Source organism: Phymastichus coffea, unplaced genomic scaffold, assembly GCF_024137745.1.
Source record: "Phymastichus coffea isolate CEN01 unplaced genomic scaffold, Cenicafe_Pcof_1.1 PCOF00028, whole genome shotgun sequence".
Taxonomy (NCBI): domain Eukaryota; kingdom Metazoa; phylum Arthropoda; class Insecta; order Hymenoptera; family Eulophidae; genus Phymastichus; species Phymastichus coffea.
Genome location: NW_026706839.1, coordinates 2,293,264 through 2,310,001, shown reverse-complemented (window position 1 = coordinate 2,310,001; position 16,738 = coordinate 2,293,264). Strand labels below are relative to the sequence as shown.

At 32.0% G+C, this 16,738-nt stretch overlaps 5 protein-coding genes across 6 annotated transcripts; 4 read left to right on the top strand and 1 right to left on the bottom strand.

Moving 5' to 3' along the window:
* The first annotated feature begins 23 nt into the window (after positions 1-23).
* LOC131675756 (ER degradation-enhancing alpha-mannosidase-like protein 2) lies at positions 24-3,396 on the top strand. 2 transcript variants are annotated; one of them, XM_058954880.1, is made up of 4 exons: positions 45-110; positions 185-265; positions 483-2,180; positions 2,270-3,396. In XM_058954880.1, the coding sequence occupies exons 3-4, from the start codon at positions 839-841 to the stop codon at positions 2,995-2,997; spliced, it is 2,070 nt and encodes a 689-aa protein (XP_058810863.1). In that variant the 5' UTR covers positions 45-110; positions 185-265; positions 483-838; the 3' UTR covers positions 2,998-3,396. The 2 variants fall into 2 exon arrangements, with proteins under 2 accessions (XP_058810862.1, XP_058810863.1); XM_058954879.1 differs by lacking the exon at positions 185-265 and having other exon boundaries at positions 24-141.
* Positions 3,397-4,045: 649 nt separating this feature from the next.
* LOC131675757 (uncharacterized) lies at positions 4,046-6,517 on the top strand. The gene is made up of 3 exons (XM_058954881.1): positions 4,046-4,355; positions 4,603-5,817; positions 5,899-6,517. Exons 1-3 carry the CDS (start codon positions 4,301-4,303, stop codon positions 6,321-6,323), a joined length of 1,695 nt encoding a protein of 564 aa, XP_058810864.1. The 5' UTR covers positions 4,046-4,300; the 3' UTR covers positions 6,324-6,517.
* Positions 6,518-6,690: 173 nt separating this feature from the next.
* LOC131675761 (CXXC-type zinc finger protein 1-like) lies at positions 6,691-9,124 on the bottom strand. The gene is made up of 6 exons (XM_058954889.1): positions 8,946-9,124; positions 8,618-8,739; positions 8,457-8,547; positions 8,134-8,375; positions 7,448-8,024; positions 6,691-7,378 (listed from the first exon to the last, which is right to left on the bottom strand). Exons 1-6 carry the CDS (start codon positions 8,970-8,972, stop codon positions 6,890-6,892), a joined length of 1,548 nt encoding a protein of 515 aa, XP_058810872.1. The 5' UTR covers positions 8,973-9,124; the 3' UTR covers positions 6,691-6,889.
* Positions 9,125-9,731: 607 nt separating this feature from the next.
* Positions 9,732-14,554, top strand: LOC131662864 (uncharacterized). Its single transcript, XM_058932835.1, has 7 exons — positions 9,732-10,118; positions 10,207-10,570; positions 10,648-10,902; positions 12,122-12,229; positions 12,350-12,651; positions 12,972-13,335; positions 13,413-14,554. Exons 1-7 carry the CDS (start codon positions 9,835-9,837, stop codon positions 13,668-13,670), a joined length of 1,935 nt encoding a protein of 644 aa, XP_058788818.1. The 5' UTR covers positions 9,732-9,834; the 3' UTR covers positions 13,671-14,554.
* A 243-nt stretch (positions 14,555-14,797) lies between these two features.
* Positions 14,798-16,619, top strand: LOC131675766 (alpha-tocopherol transfer protein-like). Its single transcript, XM_058954896.1, has 3 exons — positions 14,798-15,206; positions 15,673-16,036; positions 16,149-16,619. The coding sequence occupies exons 1-3, from the start codon at positions 14,923-14,925 to the stop codon at positions 16,404-16,406; spliced, it is 906 nt and encodes a 301-aa protein (XP_058810879.1). The 5' UTR covers positions 14,798-14,922; the 3' UTR covers positions 16,407-16,619.
* Positions 16,620-16,738: the final 119 nt, after the last annotated feature.

The following is a 16,738-nucleotide window of genomic DNA, read 5'->3' as shown; positions in this document are numbered from 1 at the left end:
GGGAATATCACTCGGCAACCGAAGAATAATCGCGACGCTGCCAAGTGCCTTTCCCATTGTTTTCACTAACTTCCGTCATTGTTGTTGCGGCTTTGACTGCGACATTGAAGGTTGACGATTGAACGTCGAATCGTTGGTCTGGTATGTGCACATCGATATTCTATATAAAATTATTCTTTTTTAGCTGCTGTCACGTCTGCGCAGTTAGCTGTAATATTTAAATACATACTATCTTGACTCAACATTTTGCTGTGATTTATTATAGGTACTAATAACAATTATTGTAACGAAGAATTTTCTTTATTTTGAAAATCAGCCAATAATTATGGCATTAAATTTATTACATAAATACCATAATTAGGAGCTAGTTTTGTTTGCCCGAAAAAAAATGATTGATCAGCAGACTGTATTTCTGTCGACATACGACTACACTACCACTATTGCATATATTTCTCACATATACTTATTCTTTACAATTTCAGTATTCAGATATTACATTCTTCTGCTATGCAGCTTTGCTTGTCAAATCGTTAAGAGAACGTACCTAACCTACAGATATATATGTGATCACTGATCGATTTATCGGCTAGTATGGCCAAAACTAAATTCGGATTTCATACCATATGCATAGTTAAAACAGCATAATTTTAAGAGCATATCATATGAATATCAAAAATTTTAAGTATAGTAAAGTAATTGTTTAAATTTTAATTGTTTAGAGATTTTGATTGAGGATAATATATAGAAAACACAATCAGAATACTCCAACAACAAAATTCAAAGCCCTTCTGTGAAAAAAATTTTAAATTGATAACTATAGAATAACACATGCAGGAAGATGTTCATAGCTCTGTTAAGTTTGATTATAGCAAAATGTGTGTTATTAGTCGATGGCCTACCTCAAAGGTTAGAAAAAAAAGACATACTGAAATTGCGAGAAGAGACAAGAGCAATGTTTGATCATGCCTACTCTAGTTATTTAAAATATGCCTATCCTTACGATGAACTACGTTCATTGAGCTGTGATGGATTTGATACATGGGGAAGTTTTTCATTGACCCTTATAGATGCTTTAGACACATTAGCTGTAATGGGTAATTTTACAGAGTTTCGCAGAGTAGCAGAAATTATAGCATCAAGATCTGACTTTGAAGCTAATATCAATGTGTCTGTATTTGAAACTAATATCAGAGTGGTTGGTGGTTTACTTAGTGCACATTTACTTTCAAAAAAAGCTGGTATGCAATTAGAACCAGGGTGGCCATGTAATGGGCCACTATTACGATTGGCTGAGGATATGGCAAAAAGATTGATTGTTGCCTTTGATACTCCAACTGGAATGCCATATGGAACAGTAAATTTAAAATATGGAGTTCCTCCAGGAGAGACTACCATCACTTGTACAGCTGGAATTGGAACATTCATACTGGAATTTGGTACTCTGTCAAGGTTAACTGGTGATCCATTGTACGAAGAAGTTGCTATGAATGCAGTAAAGGCTTTGCATTATTACAAGTCAAACATTGGTCTTGTTGGTAATCATGTAGACATTTTAAATGGCCACTGGACTGCTCAAGATTCTGGAATAGGTGCTGGAGTTGATTCCTACTTTGAGTACTTAGCTAAGGGAACTTTGCTCTTTCAAGATCCTTCTTTAGCAGCAATTTTTCATGAACATAGAGCTGCTATTGAGAAATATATACGTAGAGAAGATTGGCACCTTTGGGTTTCTATGACAAAAGGTCAAGTGACTTTACCAGTTTTCCAATCACTTGATGCTTATTGGCCAGGTGTTTTAAGTCTTTTCGGTGAAGTTGGAGATGCAATGAAGTCACTTCACAATTACCATAAAGTTTGGAAACAATTTGGATTTACTCCAGAATTTTACAATATTCCACAAGCTGAAGCAGGAACAAACAGAGAAGGATATCCATTGAGACCTGAATTGATAGAATCAGTCATGTATCTTTATAGAGCAACAGGTGATCCTTTTCTTATACAAGTTGGAGTAGATGTTTTGAGAAGTTTACAACACAGTGCAAAAACCACCTGTGGGTATGCAACTATCAATGATGTTAGAGATCATCGCAAGGCTGATAGAATGGAGTCATTTTTCCTTGCAGAAACAACAAAATATTTATATCTACTTTTTGATCCTGATAATTTTATACACAATGCAGGTCACAATTCAGTCTGCCTTATAATAATTTATTTATCAATGATATTTGATGTGTTATATTGTTATCATAATTGATTTAATTTTATTTAGGAGAACATGGTGATGTCATTCAAACCCCATGGGGACATTGTATTGTAGATGCTGGTGGATATATATTCAATACAGAAGCTCATCCAATTGATCCTGGTGCATTGCATTGCTGTCAACACCCACACAATTTGTTTCCCCAAAAAAAATCCAGAATGCACAAATTTGTTGCAGTTAGTAATAGAAAAAATGAAGATCCAATTAATGTGAATTATTTTGGAGACGATACAAATAAGAAAGTTGAAAATAATCAAACTATAAAAATTCAGAAACTCTCAGAGGTTAAACAAATTAAATTAGATGATGCTGTTAATGTAACAGAAATATTGAGTGTAGAAACATCTGAAGAAGTACTAACAAAAAAAACTGATAATCTTGAGACTAACATGACAATAGACTCAAGTGACTATAAAGTTAGAGTAGTTGCTCCTCCAAGTGTGATTTATAAAGTGGATGATAGTGAAAATGTAGAAACAGTGGTGACAACCTCCAGAGATAGCAAAGAATTTCAAACTTATAATGACGAGACCACTGATAAGAGTAACTCTACTGAATATAAAGACACTCCCTCAGAAAGGAAAGCTTTCTTTGATCCTCAAATGATGTTAGAGAAAATCAGGAAAAATAATTTGTATCCTTCAAACATTACTGCTAAAACGGATTTTCAGCTATTGAGCTGTCAGTCTCAGCCTTTTCTACAACGAATATCAATTATAGGAGAGTTCTTTTAAACTTGTACATATCTCACTAAAGTTTGTCAACTGTAACTTTTCTGACTTAAAAATTGAAATAAGTACATGTACAGGCTAGTCAATGTTCTAATGAAGTTTACTTTTTACTTACATTGTTCTATCTATGAATTAATTCCTTATAAATGCATTTATTGGTATGAAATAATTCATATAAAATATGTGATTTGACTTGTATTGTAAGTGAACATATAAGAGAAAATTACATTTTTAAGTTTTAGTTATTTTAATGGATTACTTTTTATAAACTATAACTATAAAACGTTTGTTTAACAAATGTTTTTCTCATCTGTCCATGAATTATTACAAGTCTAAAATCTTATGAAAATTCTTTTGGAACACAATTATTGAGATAAAATTTTTATGCGATTTAAATCATAAGAATCTGTGCAAATTAACAGTTATAATGGTTTGAAATATATTTTGTTTGAAAAGAAATTACAAGCTTATACTGTACGATTTTTTCCTACTTAAAATACCATTGTTAATAAATTGAAAAATGTTTAAAAAATATTTAAAAAACGGTTGATTATTGTGTAAGTTGATAGCTAGAGTTTATATTTTTTCGATTTATTAGCACGTCATAACATACACCTGTGATAATATATACGTGCACTTGTTCTGGAAATCTTGAACATTGTGAGAATCAGAAACTCGTTCCTCCGGTTGTGTATCCATATTCCCCAACTTTGAAACATAAATAACCATATTCACATCACTACAGCATAGATCTAACATAAATTGACTTACAGATATGTCTATCATGATCGTTAATTTTCACGATAATCAATATGTGTACTATATAAAAAATCTTTATCATCCTTCCATGATTATGGAAAGACTGAACTCCATTTAGTTTATCTCTTAGTTTTATCGTATACAATTGGTAGAAACACGCTCGGATTCAAAAATGACCGTTTGAGTTTCGACCGCGGGCGATTATTTGCTTCTTTGCGCCATAAGTCCCTCCCCTGCCCCCTCCATTTTACTATACATGTCTGGATGTATACTTAAAATGCTCTGTTTTCGTTCATATGTATCCTTCAGAATATGCTAGGAGTATGAGAGTATTTTAGAGGACTCCGATTTCTACGAAGTTATCTCGTGAGAAAGACAGTGGAAAAAATCTCACCGCACATACATCATCATGCATTTGTCGTCGGCCGTCATTCAAAGAAGTCGGTAAAACGTGATTCTTCCCACATAGTGTATATTATAGAAATCTAAGTGCAATTGATAATTATTGCTGCCTTTTCTGTGGTGATACATAAAATTTCTTCTAAAGATGAATTACAATATGTATTTACCAAGAAGTCACCATAATACATCAGAATCAGAAGGTGAGTCAATTTTTATATTTCTTTTTTCAAAAATGTAGAGAAAAATGTTTGTTGTTTTGTTTCCAAATTAGAGTCAAATACTTTCCAGAAATCACATGAACTAGATGTTTATTTTAAATTAACAAAAATGTTTTTATTTTAAATAGAAAACATATCTTAAACATTTTGATGATCAACATTAAAATGTCTTAACATTCAGAGCATCAAAATATTATTTATAAATAAAATACTCAATAATAAATTTCAGATTCTAAACCTAAGTCAAAGGGAGAAGCTGCATGCAGTTCATCAGATTACAGCACATGCTCTGATGATCTTCAAAGCAATATGTATACTATGAAGAAAATATTACAAGCATCCAGAGATTCCGTTATTCTAGCTGGACATATAGTATTAAATGAAACAGATTCCAATAGCGTGTTAGAAGATACAAATTTCTCTATTAGTTCATTAGACAAAGATAGTAGTAAACCTAATCTCAATTTGGCTATTCTTTGTTCAGAAAGTAGTGATGATGTTTATAGTGATTGTCGAGATCTTAATTACAGTAATTCTAGTAATGACAGTACATTGTATATGCATCTAGGACAAGTTTTTAATTCAAAAGAAGGCCATTCGAATTTATCAAATAATATTTCAAGTACAAGTCAAGCTGAACACCAGAAGATAATTGATGTTAAACCTGAAGACTGTTCTCCTGTGTTAGAAACATTACATGAAAAACTCTTAACAATTATTGAAGAAAAAGAAATTACAAATACTTCAGATTATTTTCTTAAAAGTTTATCTCCGAATGATTCTAATACAAACACTGGTAAAGTAGTGGCAGAAATTATTAACCAAGTAAAAATTCATGAAGAACAGAATAACAATTTTAACAGAAAAGTTGTATTTACAAATTTAGATAACATAGTAGATGAGCAAACTAACAAATCAGAGCCAAGAAAGATGGGAAAATCAATAAATAGTCATTGTAGTTTGCCTACATCTAAAAAATCAAACAATATTTGTAATCATAACACTACTGAATCATTTGTTCGTTGGGAAAAATTTTGTGAGACTTCAGAAAAGTTAATGACTCGTAGTTTTTCTTTTACACAGTTAAATTCAGTTACTGAAAGTTGCAACGGGGATGATGAATACTCTACCAGCTGTAAAACTGTTGATGATATGCAATTATCTAAAATTCCATTAAAGAATTATAACACATCTTATCAACATAAGAGGATGAATAGAAGTAAATCTTGTGAAAGTATTTTGAAAGAAGTTAAGCATTTACCTCATCTTCTGTATGATAGATTTTTGAAATTCTTATCTGAAGAAATAGAAAAAATCAGAAAAGAAAGTGTTGTCTGTACATGCCAAAAATTATATAATAAAGAAAATCAAAGAAAAAGAAGTCCAAAGAAGTCTCCAGTTAAATTGACTAACAAAATTAATAATATTGGCAGCAATGTAACAGGTAATATATGTCATATATATATATATTGAAAGTAAATTTCATTAAAAATATCCAGGTAACATTTTGTAATTTGTGTTACAGAATCTAGATTACCTTTAAGATCTCAAAATTATGAAGAAATAGCAAATAAAACTAGATTATCACCTAAAATAACAAATAGTATATTTCTATCACCTCCAACAAGAAATGGAATCACATTTTCATCTAGAACAGCCATCCCAATAAAATTATCACCTGAAGTAGTTAATCAGACACAATTGTCACCTGGAACTCATCATCAAACAAAATTATCACCCAAAGCTGATAATCGAACAAGATTCTCACCTGAAGTCACACCAAGAAATTTATCTCAATTTCAGACAAGTCCAAGATCACCTATTAAAACTCCAACTACACCATCAAAAAGTCGTTATTTTTGGAATAAGCAAATTGTATCACCAGTTGGAGAATACATCAGAGGAAAGAGACAAAGTCCTTTCCAAAGTTCTCCAAACAAAAAGCAATAAGTTCATTTTAATTTTATATTGCAGCTAATACTTTTATATTTTATTTTTCGTTTTCATTGAACTTGATTTTATAGCAAAATTTTTTATTGAAATATTGATTTTTAATTTTATTTAAAAATATAACTTCTCATATATAGTAAATCAGTTCTCTGATTTTAAATTAAAAAGTTAAAGTTAATTACACTGATATATATATAGGAATTTTGTACTTAAAGTAAAGGTACATAAAAAGCAATTTTACTTGAATAATAAAAACGTTCATAATAAAAACAAAAAAAGCTTATTCATTAACACAATTGTTTAAAAAATTCTACATAACAAAACTATGCAATAAAGAATATGTACAAAAATTATAAATTAACATATAAGTATGTCGATCTGTGTATTAAAGTCATGACATTTTTACAATTTCTACAAAATGTACAATTTACTTAAGTCAAAAGTTAAGTTATTGCTTTGATAAGATACTTTTACATGTAAGATTTTTTTATAACATGCGCGTTACATATAAACGTGTTTAAAGTTACGCTTTTTCTGCATCAATCAGTTTAATTCTAATTATCTAACTACATACTATATTTTGCTTGCATTTGCTCTTCCATTGCTTTCATTTGTTCCCTAGTTTGCTCTTGGGTAATGTGCTCCATAATCTCATGATTATAGGTAGAATGAAGCAATAATGCAAGGACACCAGCTCTTGATGCCATATTTTGTCGTATTTGTCTTTCTTGTTCAAAAAGTTCATCAATTTTTAACCACTGTCTCACTCGTTCCATATCAATTTCAGCTCTGCGAAGTTTCTCCCAAACATGATGTTTTATACAATTTTTTTTAGGTGCTCTACAGAATTCTCCTGTCATGTCAAACACATTTGTCACTAAAGGACAACCACAAACTTCAGTATCACTTATTTTGGGATCTTTGCAATGTTCTGGACATAGGATCCGTAATCTTTTACAGTAAGTGCGGTTGATTGGATTATAAAAATCACAAAACATATTCTGCCCTTCAATTCTTGTTTTGAAAATAGATCCAAATGACGCTTGAGATTCATACTAAAAAAATTAAAAATGTGAAATACAGTAATTTTTTAAAATTATTACTATGTTAATAAATTTTATTACCTTATTAAAGCATTTCTCCATGTGTTTTATAGCAGTTCGCGAATTTACTTCATGACCACAAGTAATGCAGTACATACTCATCTCAGTGTCATCATTATCATCGATATCAGCTTTAGGATCAATAGTGGCATGCCTTGCTCTTTCCACAATTTTGTCTAATTCTGCATGCCGCTTGTCTAATTCTTGAAGAATTCTTGAAACTTCATCTTTTTGTCTTCTTACATTTTCTAAAGCTGTTCCATTATTTTGTTCGGCAATACATGATGTAAGTGCCCATTCTTGAAGTCTCTGAGGAAGAACTTGAAATATCCTACTAGTAGCTAACTTTATTCCACAATCTTCAGAACAATATTTACTACCAGGTCTAGATTGTTTGGTGCAAGAAGGGCCATAGCAATGTCTAGGAGGTTCCAAAAAATCAATTCTTTCACTGCTAGAGTCTCGTCTTCGTTTTCTATTTATTTTGACATTGCGGTTAAGACTTCTAGATGGTTTTAACGGATCTGTAATAACTCTGCAGGCTCTTTGCTCACATCTTAGTTTCAGACGAATTGATGGACCGTACTTTTTTAAGTGCCTATAAAAATTTATAAAAGTAACAATTGATATAGTTTCACTGAGTTAATTTGAAATTCAAAACGAAACAAGGATTGAAAACAAAAATTTTAAACATAAATTTTAATGACCTGCAAGCATCACATTTTCCACAATTCTCAGTCCTTAAACAGCCAGAACATTCACCACAACGTTTAGAAGACTTCTTTAGTGGACTCACTGGATTCCATGGTGCATCATATTCATATTTCAGACCTCGTTCTTTGTCTTTAGATTTTTTATGTTTTCGATCATCTTGATCATTCCTTTCAATCCTTTCAGTTTTCCTTGGTTTGTACCGAGTAACCAAGGTTGGATCTTCTTCTCTACATCTCTGTTAAGATAAAATATCAGCATTATATTTGTTCTACTATTATTATTCATATAGGCTTAAGGTTTGAGATTGCATACTAACCACACAAAAAAACTGTTTTATATGTTTGGCTTCTTTTTCTGTAACATCTATACAATCACCATGATACCATTCTTCACAGGCATCACATCCACTATAAAAAACAGAAAAACATTGTGATAGTATCATTTAAAAGAGTTCTGATCACTAAAACATATACTTACATCATAAAACGTGAACTGTCTGAACTACGACAAATACAATAAGCCTGCCCATCTTGCTTCAACAGAGTTGCTATTTTACTTTTTCTTTCAGGAAGCATAAACTTTTTAGCAATCTCTTCTTTCTGTAGTAATTATAAACATATTAAAAACTATGAAATTGAAATAAAAATAACTATTTATTCTTTCATAAACATAACCAATTTGTCCATACTAAGATACACTTTATATATATAAAAAAAGTGGCGATTATTAATTTAAAAGGTATCAATCTAAATAATAATAATCAAGATGATATATCATATAATTGAATAAATAAAATCAAATTTACCGATAATCCATGACTCTTATCTCCCATCGCTTGTATGATGCAAGTTATTAATTCCAACTGATTTGATACCTGGTAAGAGCTATTTTGAATGAATGGTGCTGGACGTGGTGTTAAATTATTTAAAAACTGATTCAAACCTTAACTTTTACTAGGAGAAATGTGTACACAAAGATGAGTTCATTCCAGTAAGCTCTGTTAATGAACATACATATATATATGCATATTGATCCAATCACTGTACAAGCTAGCTTGTAACCCTGGTAGCATTCATTCAGGCGCACAATCGGCAAAATTGCTGTAAGTTAAAAGGGTGGTGGACAGTCTTTTAATAATTAATGATAAAATAATATCACCGATAATAAAAGCGCAAGATTATAATCTAATTGTTAACTTAGCATGAAAATAATGATAAAAATTGCTAGTATTAGATCAGTTTATTTAAATTGCATGTATTCGTTAATTCTATTTTGTTGAAAAAAAATAGATAAAATTTAATTTAACGATCTTATGGTAATATTTTGCAAAAAACTGAATATACTCAGTTACATTGACTAGTATTGAAAAAACAATGGAATATCGTATTTGGAAACGTGTGGTTGTATGCATATGCCATTATAACTTTTTTTATTCAAGTGCGATATGACAAGCGAATTATTTGAGTTCGTTGGTGGCGTACAGGAATACATGACTTTTATAATACGTCTTGGTTACGTTTTCCTTTTTTCCTTTTGCATTTACGCAACATCAATTAGAGCTTATGTGCTACGTCGAGCTCTCATTTTCCCACATTTTATACTTTGATCTGAAAGTCTTACCACTCTCGCATTAAGCTCTTGATATTCTGCAGTTTAAGTGCCAACAGAACAATTGCTGAAGTTCGTTAGAGAAAATGGTGATGGTAAAGTTTGTACCCTTGGAAGAGGAAATGAAGAAAAATCCCGAATTGAAAGAAGCTGACATTCAAGCTTTGAGGGATTGGTGTCAAAAACAGCCTTATCTGCCGAAAATCAATGATAGCGAGCTTGCGCTATTTTTGCACAGTAACGACTATCGCTTAGAGCCAACGAAAATTACCATCGATGCATTTTACACCGTGAGGACTCATGTCCCCGAGTTCTTTTCAAACAGGGATCCACTGCAGGCCAAAGATTTCTTGCACATTTCCAAAGTGGCGTAAGGATTCGTTGAACAACATATAATATCCAAAAAGCTTTAACACCGATAAACACATTTACATTGGTATTCTGAATGAAAAAATTAGAATTAACATGCCGCTCGAGCAGCCCACTGGAGATGGCTATAAGGTGATTTACGGTGCTCTACAAGACTTCGATCCAAGCCACTACGATTATACGTACAACATGAAGTTATTCGGTATGGTGATGGATCTTTGGCTTTATCAGGAGGGTACAATGAAAGGTCACGTAATCATCGTGGATTTAAAGGGTTTGGTAATGGGCCATGTGGCACGCTGCAGTCCCATGTCATTTAAAAAGTTCTTTTACTATCTGCAAGAGGGTCTGCCGGTCAGGCTCAAGGGCTTTCACTTTATCAACATCAATCCAGTCATGGATGTACTTATGAACATTATGAGACCTTTTATGAAAAAGGAACTGTTGGACATTGTAAGTTCTTACTTTATATTTCTTTTACCAAGAGAAATAATTTGCAAATTTCGTCTATAAAATATTCATTGTTTTAGTTGCATTTGCACCAAAGTGCCGATGGTATCACAGCTTTTAATATTTCTAAAGACATACTCCCAAACGAGTCGGGAGGTAAAGCTGGTCCGGTAAAGGAACTCTTTGACAAGGAGTTAAAGAAGTTGGAGCAGCATCGTGACTGGTTTCTTCAGGAGGAACAAACTCAACGTGTTGATGAGTCCAAACGCCCAGGAAAGGCAAAGAACGCTACTCATCTTTTCGGAGTTGAAGGAAGTTTCAAGAAACTTGATATTGATTGATCAAGTTAATATTTTATTAACTATATTCATATGTATACATTTATTTTGAACAATTAAATTACTTAATAATATTGTTGATTATTTATTATTTTTATTAAAATAATTATCACGTTTATCTCGTTAAATTTTTTTTGATTCCGTGCTTAAAATATGCCAGAAAGATAGTAACTAATTAATCATTACTTTTCTGTAGAATGGTGTATGATCAAAATGAAATAAAAATTGTTATCTCATGATCCATTATTTTTTTTTATCATTTTTCAAACAAGAGAATTATTGGTATTATAAACGCTATTGACCTGTGACGCAATAACGGCAGTGATTTGATCTAAAACATTTCTCAATTTTGTGATGAATCTAGCATCTTAATAAATTACTAAAACAATAAATTATAAGAAATAATCAAGACTCATAGAAGGAATAGGAGAAAATTAAAAAGTGTAAAGCTCTGAACTATTTTTAAAAAAAACTTTTAAAAATGCTTTCATTTGAAATTTTTACATTTGTTTGTAAAGAAAACTTCTAATATTGTTGTTCATAATAAAGATACACAGTTGTAACTTTTTGAAACACATGAACCGTATTTTTTATTATTGCATTTATTCCTCATATTATTTACATAGTTTACGAAAATTTCTGTACAATATTATGGACAAATCGTTAACAAATTGGTGAATTTTTGAAAAAAAATTGAAAAATGAAAAATGTTTTTCACGGTTATTATATAAAAAAATTAGGTAAAAAGATAATAATAATGAATAAGCTCATCGAATAGCTCATTAAATTTTCTTTGAAATATAACATTTCTGTTTTTTAATAAGTCGAAAACTCGTTTAGTAAATTCCTGAACAAACTTTGAAAATAGTGAAAACCTCATTTAGAGAAGATCTGTGGTGTACATTAACTCGGAGAGGCAAGCAACTATAGTAAAATTCACCACCATCACAAATAAATCTCATCGAATTTCGATTTAGAAAGTTGACTGGTCATTCTTGAAATCTCGTACTTCCGATGTGATTGAGGATGAAAGATCAAATTTTTCATCAACGTACAGGAAAAGGGCAATAACTGTTTTGCGTATTGCTAACCTACATAATATAAGTTAGATCGCTTATACGATTATAATTAGCACGACAGTGTATGGAAATAGAATTAAAAAAATAAATACGCTTGTTAGTTACATTCAGCTTCTGTCACGCATTCCCCATTCAAGGTATTCGAACAAAAGGATGTAAATGCATGCGGGGGCGGTCTCGTGTACAAAAATCATAGCCGAAGTAGCAATTTTACCGAGTATGACATTGGCTACGAGTATCATTACGTTAGTATCTTTCGTTGAAATCACAACGCTAACTAGTTTTCCGTTAGTCTGTTTAATGCAGTTCAAAGAGTTGGTATCACAACCGATGAATTGAATAATTCATTGGAATCCAAATTTTAAATCAACATTATGTCTGGAAGTATTAATTTACTTTCTGTACCTTTCGAGGAGGAATTGAAAAGAAATCAAGAGTTGAAACAGTCGGATATTAAATCTTTGAGAGAATGGTGCGAGAAGCAGCCACACTTGCCAAAAATTTCTAATAGTGAATTGGCTTTGTTTCTGCACAGTAATTATTATCGTATGGAACCTACGAAAACTACTATCGATACGTTTTATACGGTCAGAACGCACGTACCGGAATTTTTCGCTAATCGAGATCCTCTTGGTGACAAAGATCTCCGACAAGCTTTTTATATATCGTAAGTGATCTTCCACAAAAAGTAAAAGAAAAAAAAAGAACACGAAGTAACTTTAACAATAGAATCATCGCTTCTATCTCCGATGTATTTTTGTTCGTATATTCTTGATGCACGATATTATTATAATTTTGCATATCATTTCAAGATAAGTGATTGTTACTCAATGTTGATTTCATGTTATTAAAATTTTAATTGTCACGATAGAAAATTGTAATTCGATGTGTTGTTCTAAAATTCTATTTGATCCAATGAAAAAGTTTTTCTACCAAGATTAAATCGGCTTGGGAATTCAAATACATATTTATAATGTGGTTTTTCAGGTCTTTTATGCCTCTTAAACAACTAACCAAAGAAGGTTATACCGTTTTTTTGGGTAAACTCATTGATTTTGATCCGTCAAATTACGTATACAACCACAACATGAAATTTCTCAATATGGCAATGGACCTGTGGTTATATAGTAAGGGAACCACAAAGGGTCATATTCTTCTATTTGACGTCCAAAAAGTGACCATTGGCTATGCGGCACGCTTGAGCCCATTGGGTCTCAAGAAATTTTTGTATTACTTGCAGGAAGCTTTGCCCGTTAGATTGAAGGGATTGCATTTTATGAATACCACTCCAGCGATGGATGTTATTTTGGGCATGATGAAACCTTTCATGAAGAAAGAATTGACAGATATTGTAACTATAAGGCTATTCGTGCAGAATGTTGCTCAATACTTAGAGACAACTAATCATGGGCTATACTATTTTTGTAGCTGCACCTACATTCATCATTGGAAAGTGTGGCACAGTTTTTGCCCGTTGAAGCTCTTCCAAATGAGCTGGGAGGTAAAGCTGGGCCATTGATGGAACTCCACGAAGCTGAAATCAAGAAGATTGAAGAGCATCGGGATTGGTTTTTAGAAGAAGAATCACGTGCTCGCGTCGATGAAAGCAAACGTTCAGGAAAAGCGAAATCGGCGGATGACCTTTTTGGAGTTGAAGGTAGTTTCAAGAAACTGGATATCGATTGAAATCTGTATCATGTTATCGCTTACCATCGTGTATATTTTCTTTGATTCACGATACCTTCATCAATAATATAACGCGTACAGTAAATTCTCTTTATGGAGAAGATAATAAAAGTTGAATGACAATTTTTGTTACATCAATGTTTTATCAACACTATAGTAGTCTTAATGCGCGCCGCGCGCGCTATATAACTGCATATAGGCTTATAAAATATCAATATTGAATAAAGATCGGTTTTACTGAGGGTAGTCTCCTTTGAAATGTTCTGGTCACGTTTCATTGTTGACTTTATGAAAGCATAACTTTGCGGTTAATTGTATATTTTGAAATTCAAGTTCATCACCAGAAAGTTAGCAAATTTATGCTTCAAAACTAGTTCAAGTCAAATCAAAAAGCTGGTTCAACGATGACGTAATCGAGATGCTTATACAGTTATTTTGACGTATCTAAGTTTGTTCGGTTACTTGGTAACTTGACGAAACTTGATCTTTATTAATTAAATTTAAAAAATCAAGTGCTATGGCAATCATTTTCTACAAGTGTTGAACGCATAAATAGAGTAGAATGAAACTTTTTCAATAAGCTTTATTCGAGAAAGCATCGCGTTGTTTGTCTGTACTGGGAGTGGAAACGTATAAAAACACGAAGCTTGTCCAATCGCAGTCTCTTTTTATTACGAGCAATTATTTCCGTCGGTATATTATTATAGCTGTAGTGAATAAAGAAATACTTTCTAAATGAGATAATAAAAATGAATCGACTGTCATTTGAAAAAGTACAATTAAATTACTAAATAATAATCAAGCTGTTTTTATACGATAATCGAGCAAGAATACTAAACATAGATCGCATGATGTGCATTATATAACACTAACTATGTTTTCAATGAAGCCTTCTATAATAAAAATGATGTGAAGATTATGGAATTAATAACAAAGTTGAATATAAAAGGTTCCAAATAGAAATCAAAACGTTTAGAAAATTAACTTTGATTAATAATAGAAGCACTTACAATTGGTATCTAAACGTTGAACGTAAGTCATTCTTTTTAAATGCGACATAGGTAACGTATGCGTGACCATCGGGATGATGACGTGAGATTCAATTGAAATTGCACTCTAATACTATATTCCAGTCTTTGCCGAGCACTTCAAACGCGAGGACATTTGAAAACTAGTCGTTGACTTGTAGTGCTCTAGATAACATTTCATAAGTATTCAGTTAAGTACGTTGAACTAAGTCACACCGTCAGACATGGCAGAATCGATTTTTTTCTCTTACGAGGAAGCAAAGAAAAAGAATCCTGAATTGAAAGAATCGGATATTCAATCGTTACGGGAATGGTGCGCGAAACAACCATTTTTACCAAAAATTACTGACAGCGAATTGGCTTTATTTCTGCACAGCAATTATTACTTGATGGAGCCAACCAAAAATACAATTGATACGTTTTATACCGTCAGAACCCACGTACCTGAATTTTTTTCAAATAGAGATCCGATCAACTGTAAAGAGTTAAGGAAAATATTTGATACAATGTAAGTTACTAGCTATTATTCGAACAATATGACTGATTTAGATTTTATCTTACACATCTGTTAGACTTGAAAAATTACAATTTGTTTGCTCTATTTTTATTAATCGCGTCATTGAACGAACAATGTTTATATTTATAGAAATTAATGTTGCAATATTATATTGCAATATTACATAGCGAAAGTAACTTGATTAACGGACTTGTTTTGAAAAATAATACTCGTTGCGGTTTGCAATTGCCGCGTAAGTGAAAACATCACTTGAATAAAATTTCACTTTTGTACTACAAGGTTTTCAGTCTCGAAATCTTATATTGATATATGTGTAGATATCGGGTCCCATGATTTTTAACGCTGAAACTAAAATACAAAAGTTACATCGGTTTGTTTGCTACTGTTAAACTAATGTCCATAATGTTTGTATATTCTTGATACACGATATTTTTTTATATTTGCATATCATTTCAAGATATTTATTTCCTCTCGAACAACGTACAAAAGAAGGATATACCGTAATATTTGGGCGCCTTCGCGACACTGATCCAGCCAATTATAACTACAACGATCACATGAAATACCTTACCATGAATATGGATTTGTGGTCGTATGGGACAGGTCCTATTGTCGGCCACGTTATTTGTTTCGATGTCGCCAACTTGGCGCTTGGCCACGCTGCTCGCGTGAGCCCGTTAGGCCTTAAAAAATTCCTGTATTATCTGCAGGATGGCATGCCCGTGCGATTGAAAAGTTTGCACTTCGTAAACATGAGCTCTATCATGGAAATAATTATAAACATGGCGAGACCTTTTATGAAAAAAGAGCTTTTAGATGTGGTGAGTGTGACATTTAATCCGCTAATATTGAATATTTAAAAATAATTCTACGCAGCTTTTTAGATGTACTTACGTAAGGGTACACAATATTGTCAAACAAATTGATTTACAGATGCATTGTCACACATCAATGGAATCCGTGGAAAAGTTTTTACCATTAGAAATCTTCCCAAATGAGCTGGGTGGTAAGGCTGGAGCTCTTGAGGATCTTCACAAAGCACGAATCAAAAAAATTGAAAGCTGTCGTGATTGGTTTCTGGAAGAGCAGGAAAGTGCTCGAGTCGACGAGAGCAAACGGCCCGGAAAAGAAAAAACAGCCACGGATCTTTTTGGCGTTGAAGGAAGCTTTAAAAAGCTCGACATTGATTGAGAAGAAACAAGATGTTTGTGTAAAATCATTTTACTGTTATTTCTTGCTATTGCATGTACTACAGTTATCGAATTTGGCGTGGTTTCTACTATATTTCTACGATTTTTTTCACATTGTCATTTTCTTTAAAATAGTGGAAAGATTTTGCACGAGAAATATTTTTGTAGACGATATTATAAGTACAAATGCATAATAAAGAAACACAAATGTATGATCTCATTTTGATGAATAATTTTTATAACAATATTTTTCAACATTCATCTAAGTTGTGTTTTGCATCTATTTATCTTGCAAAAGTTCTTTATATAAATTTCTGAAAGCACAGTTTAAGG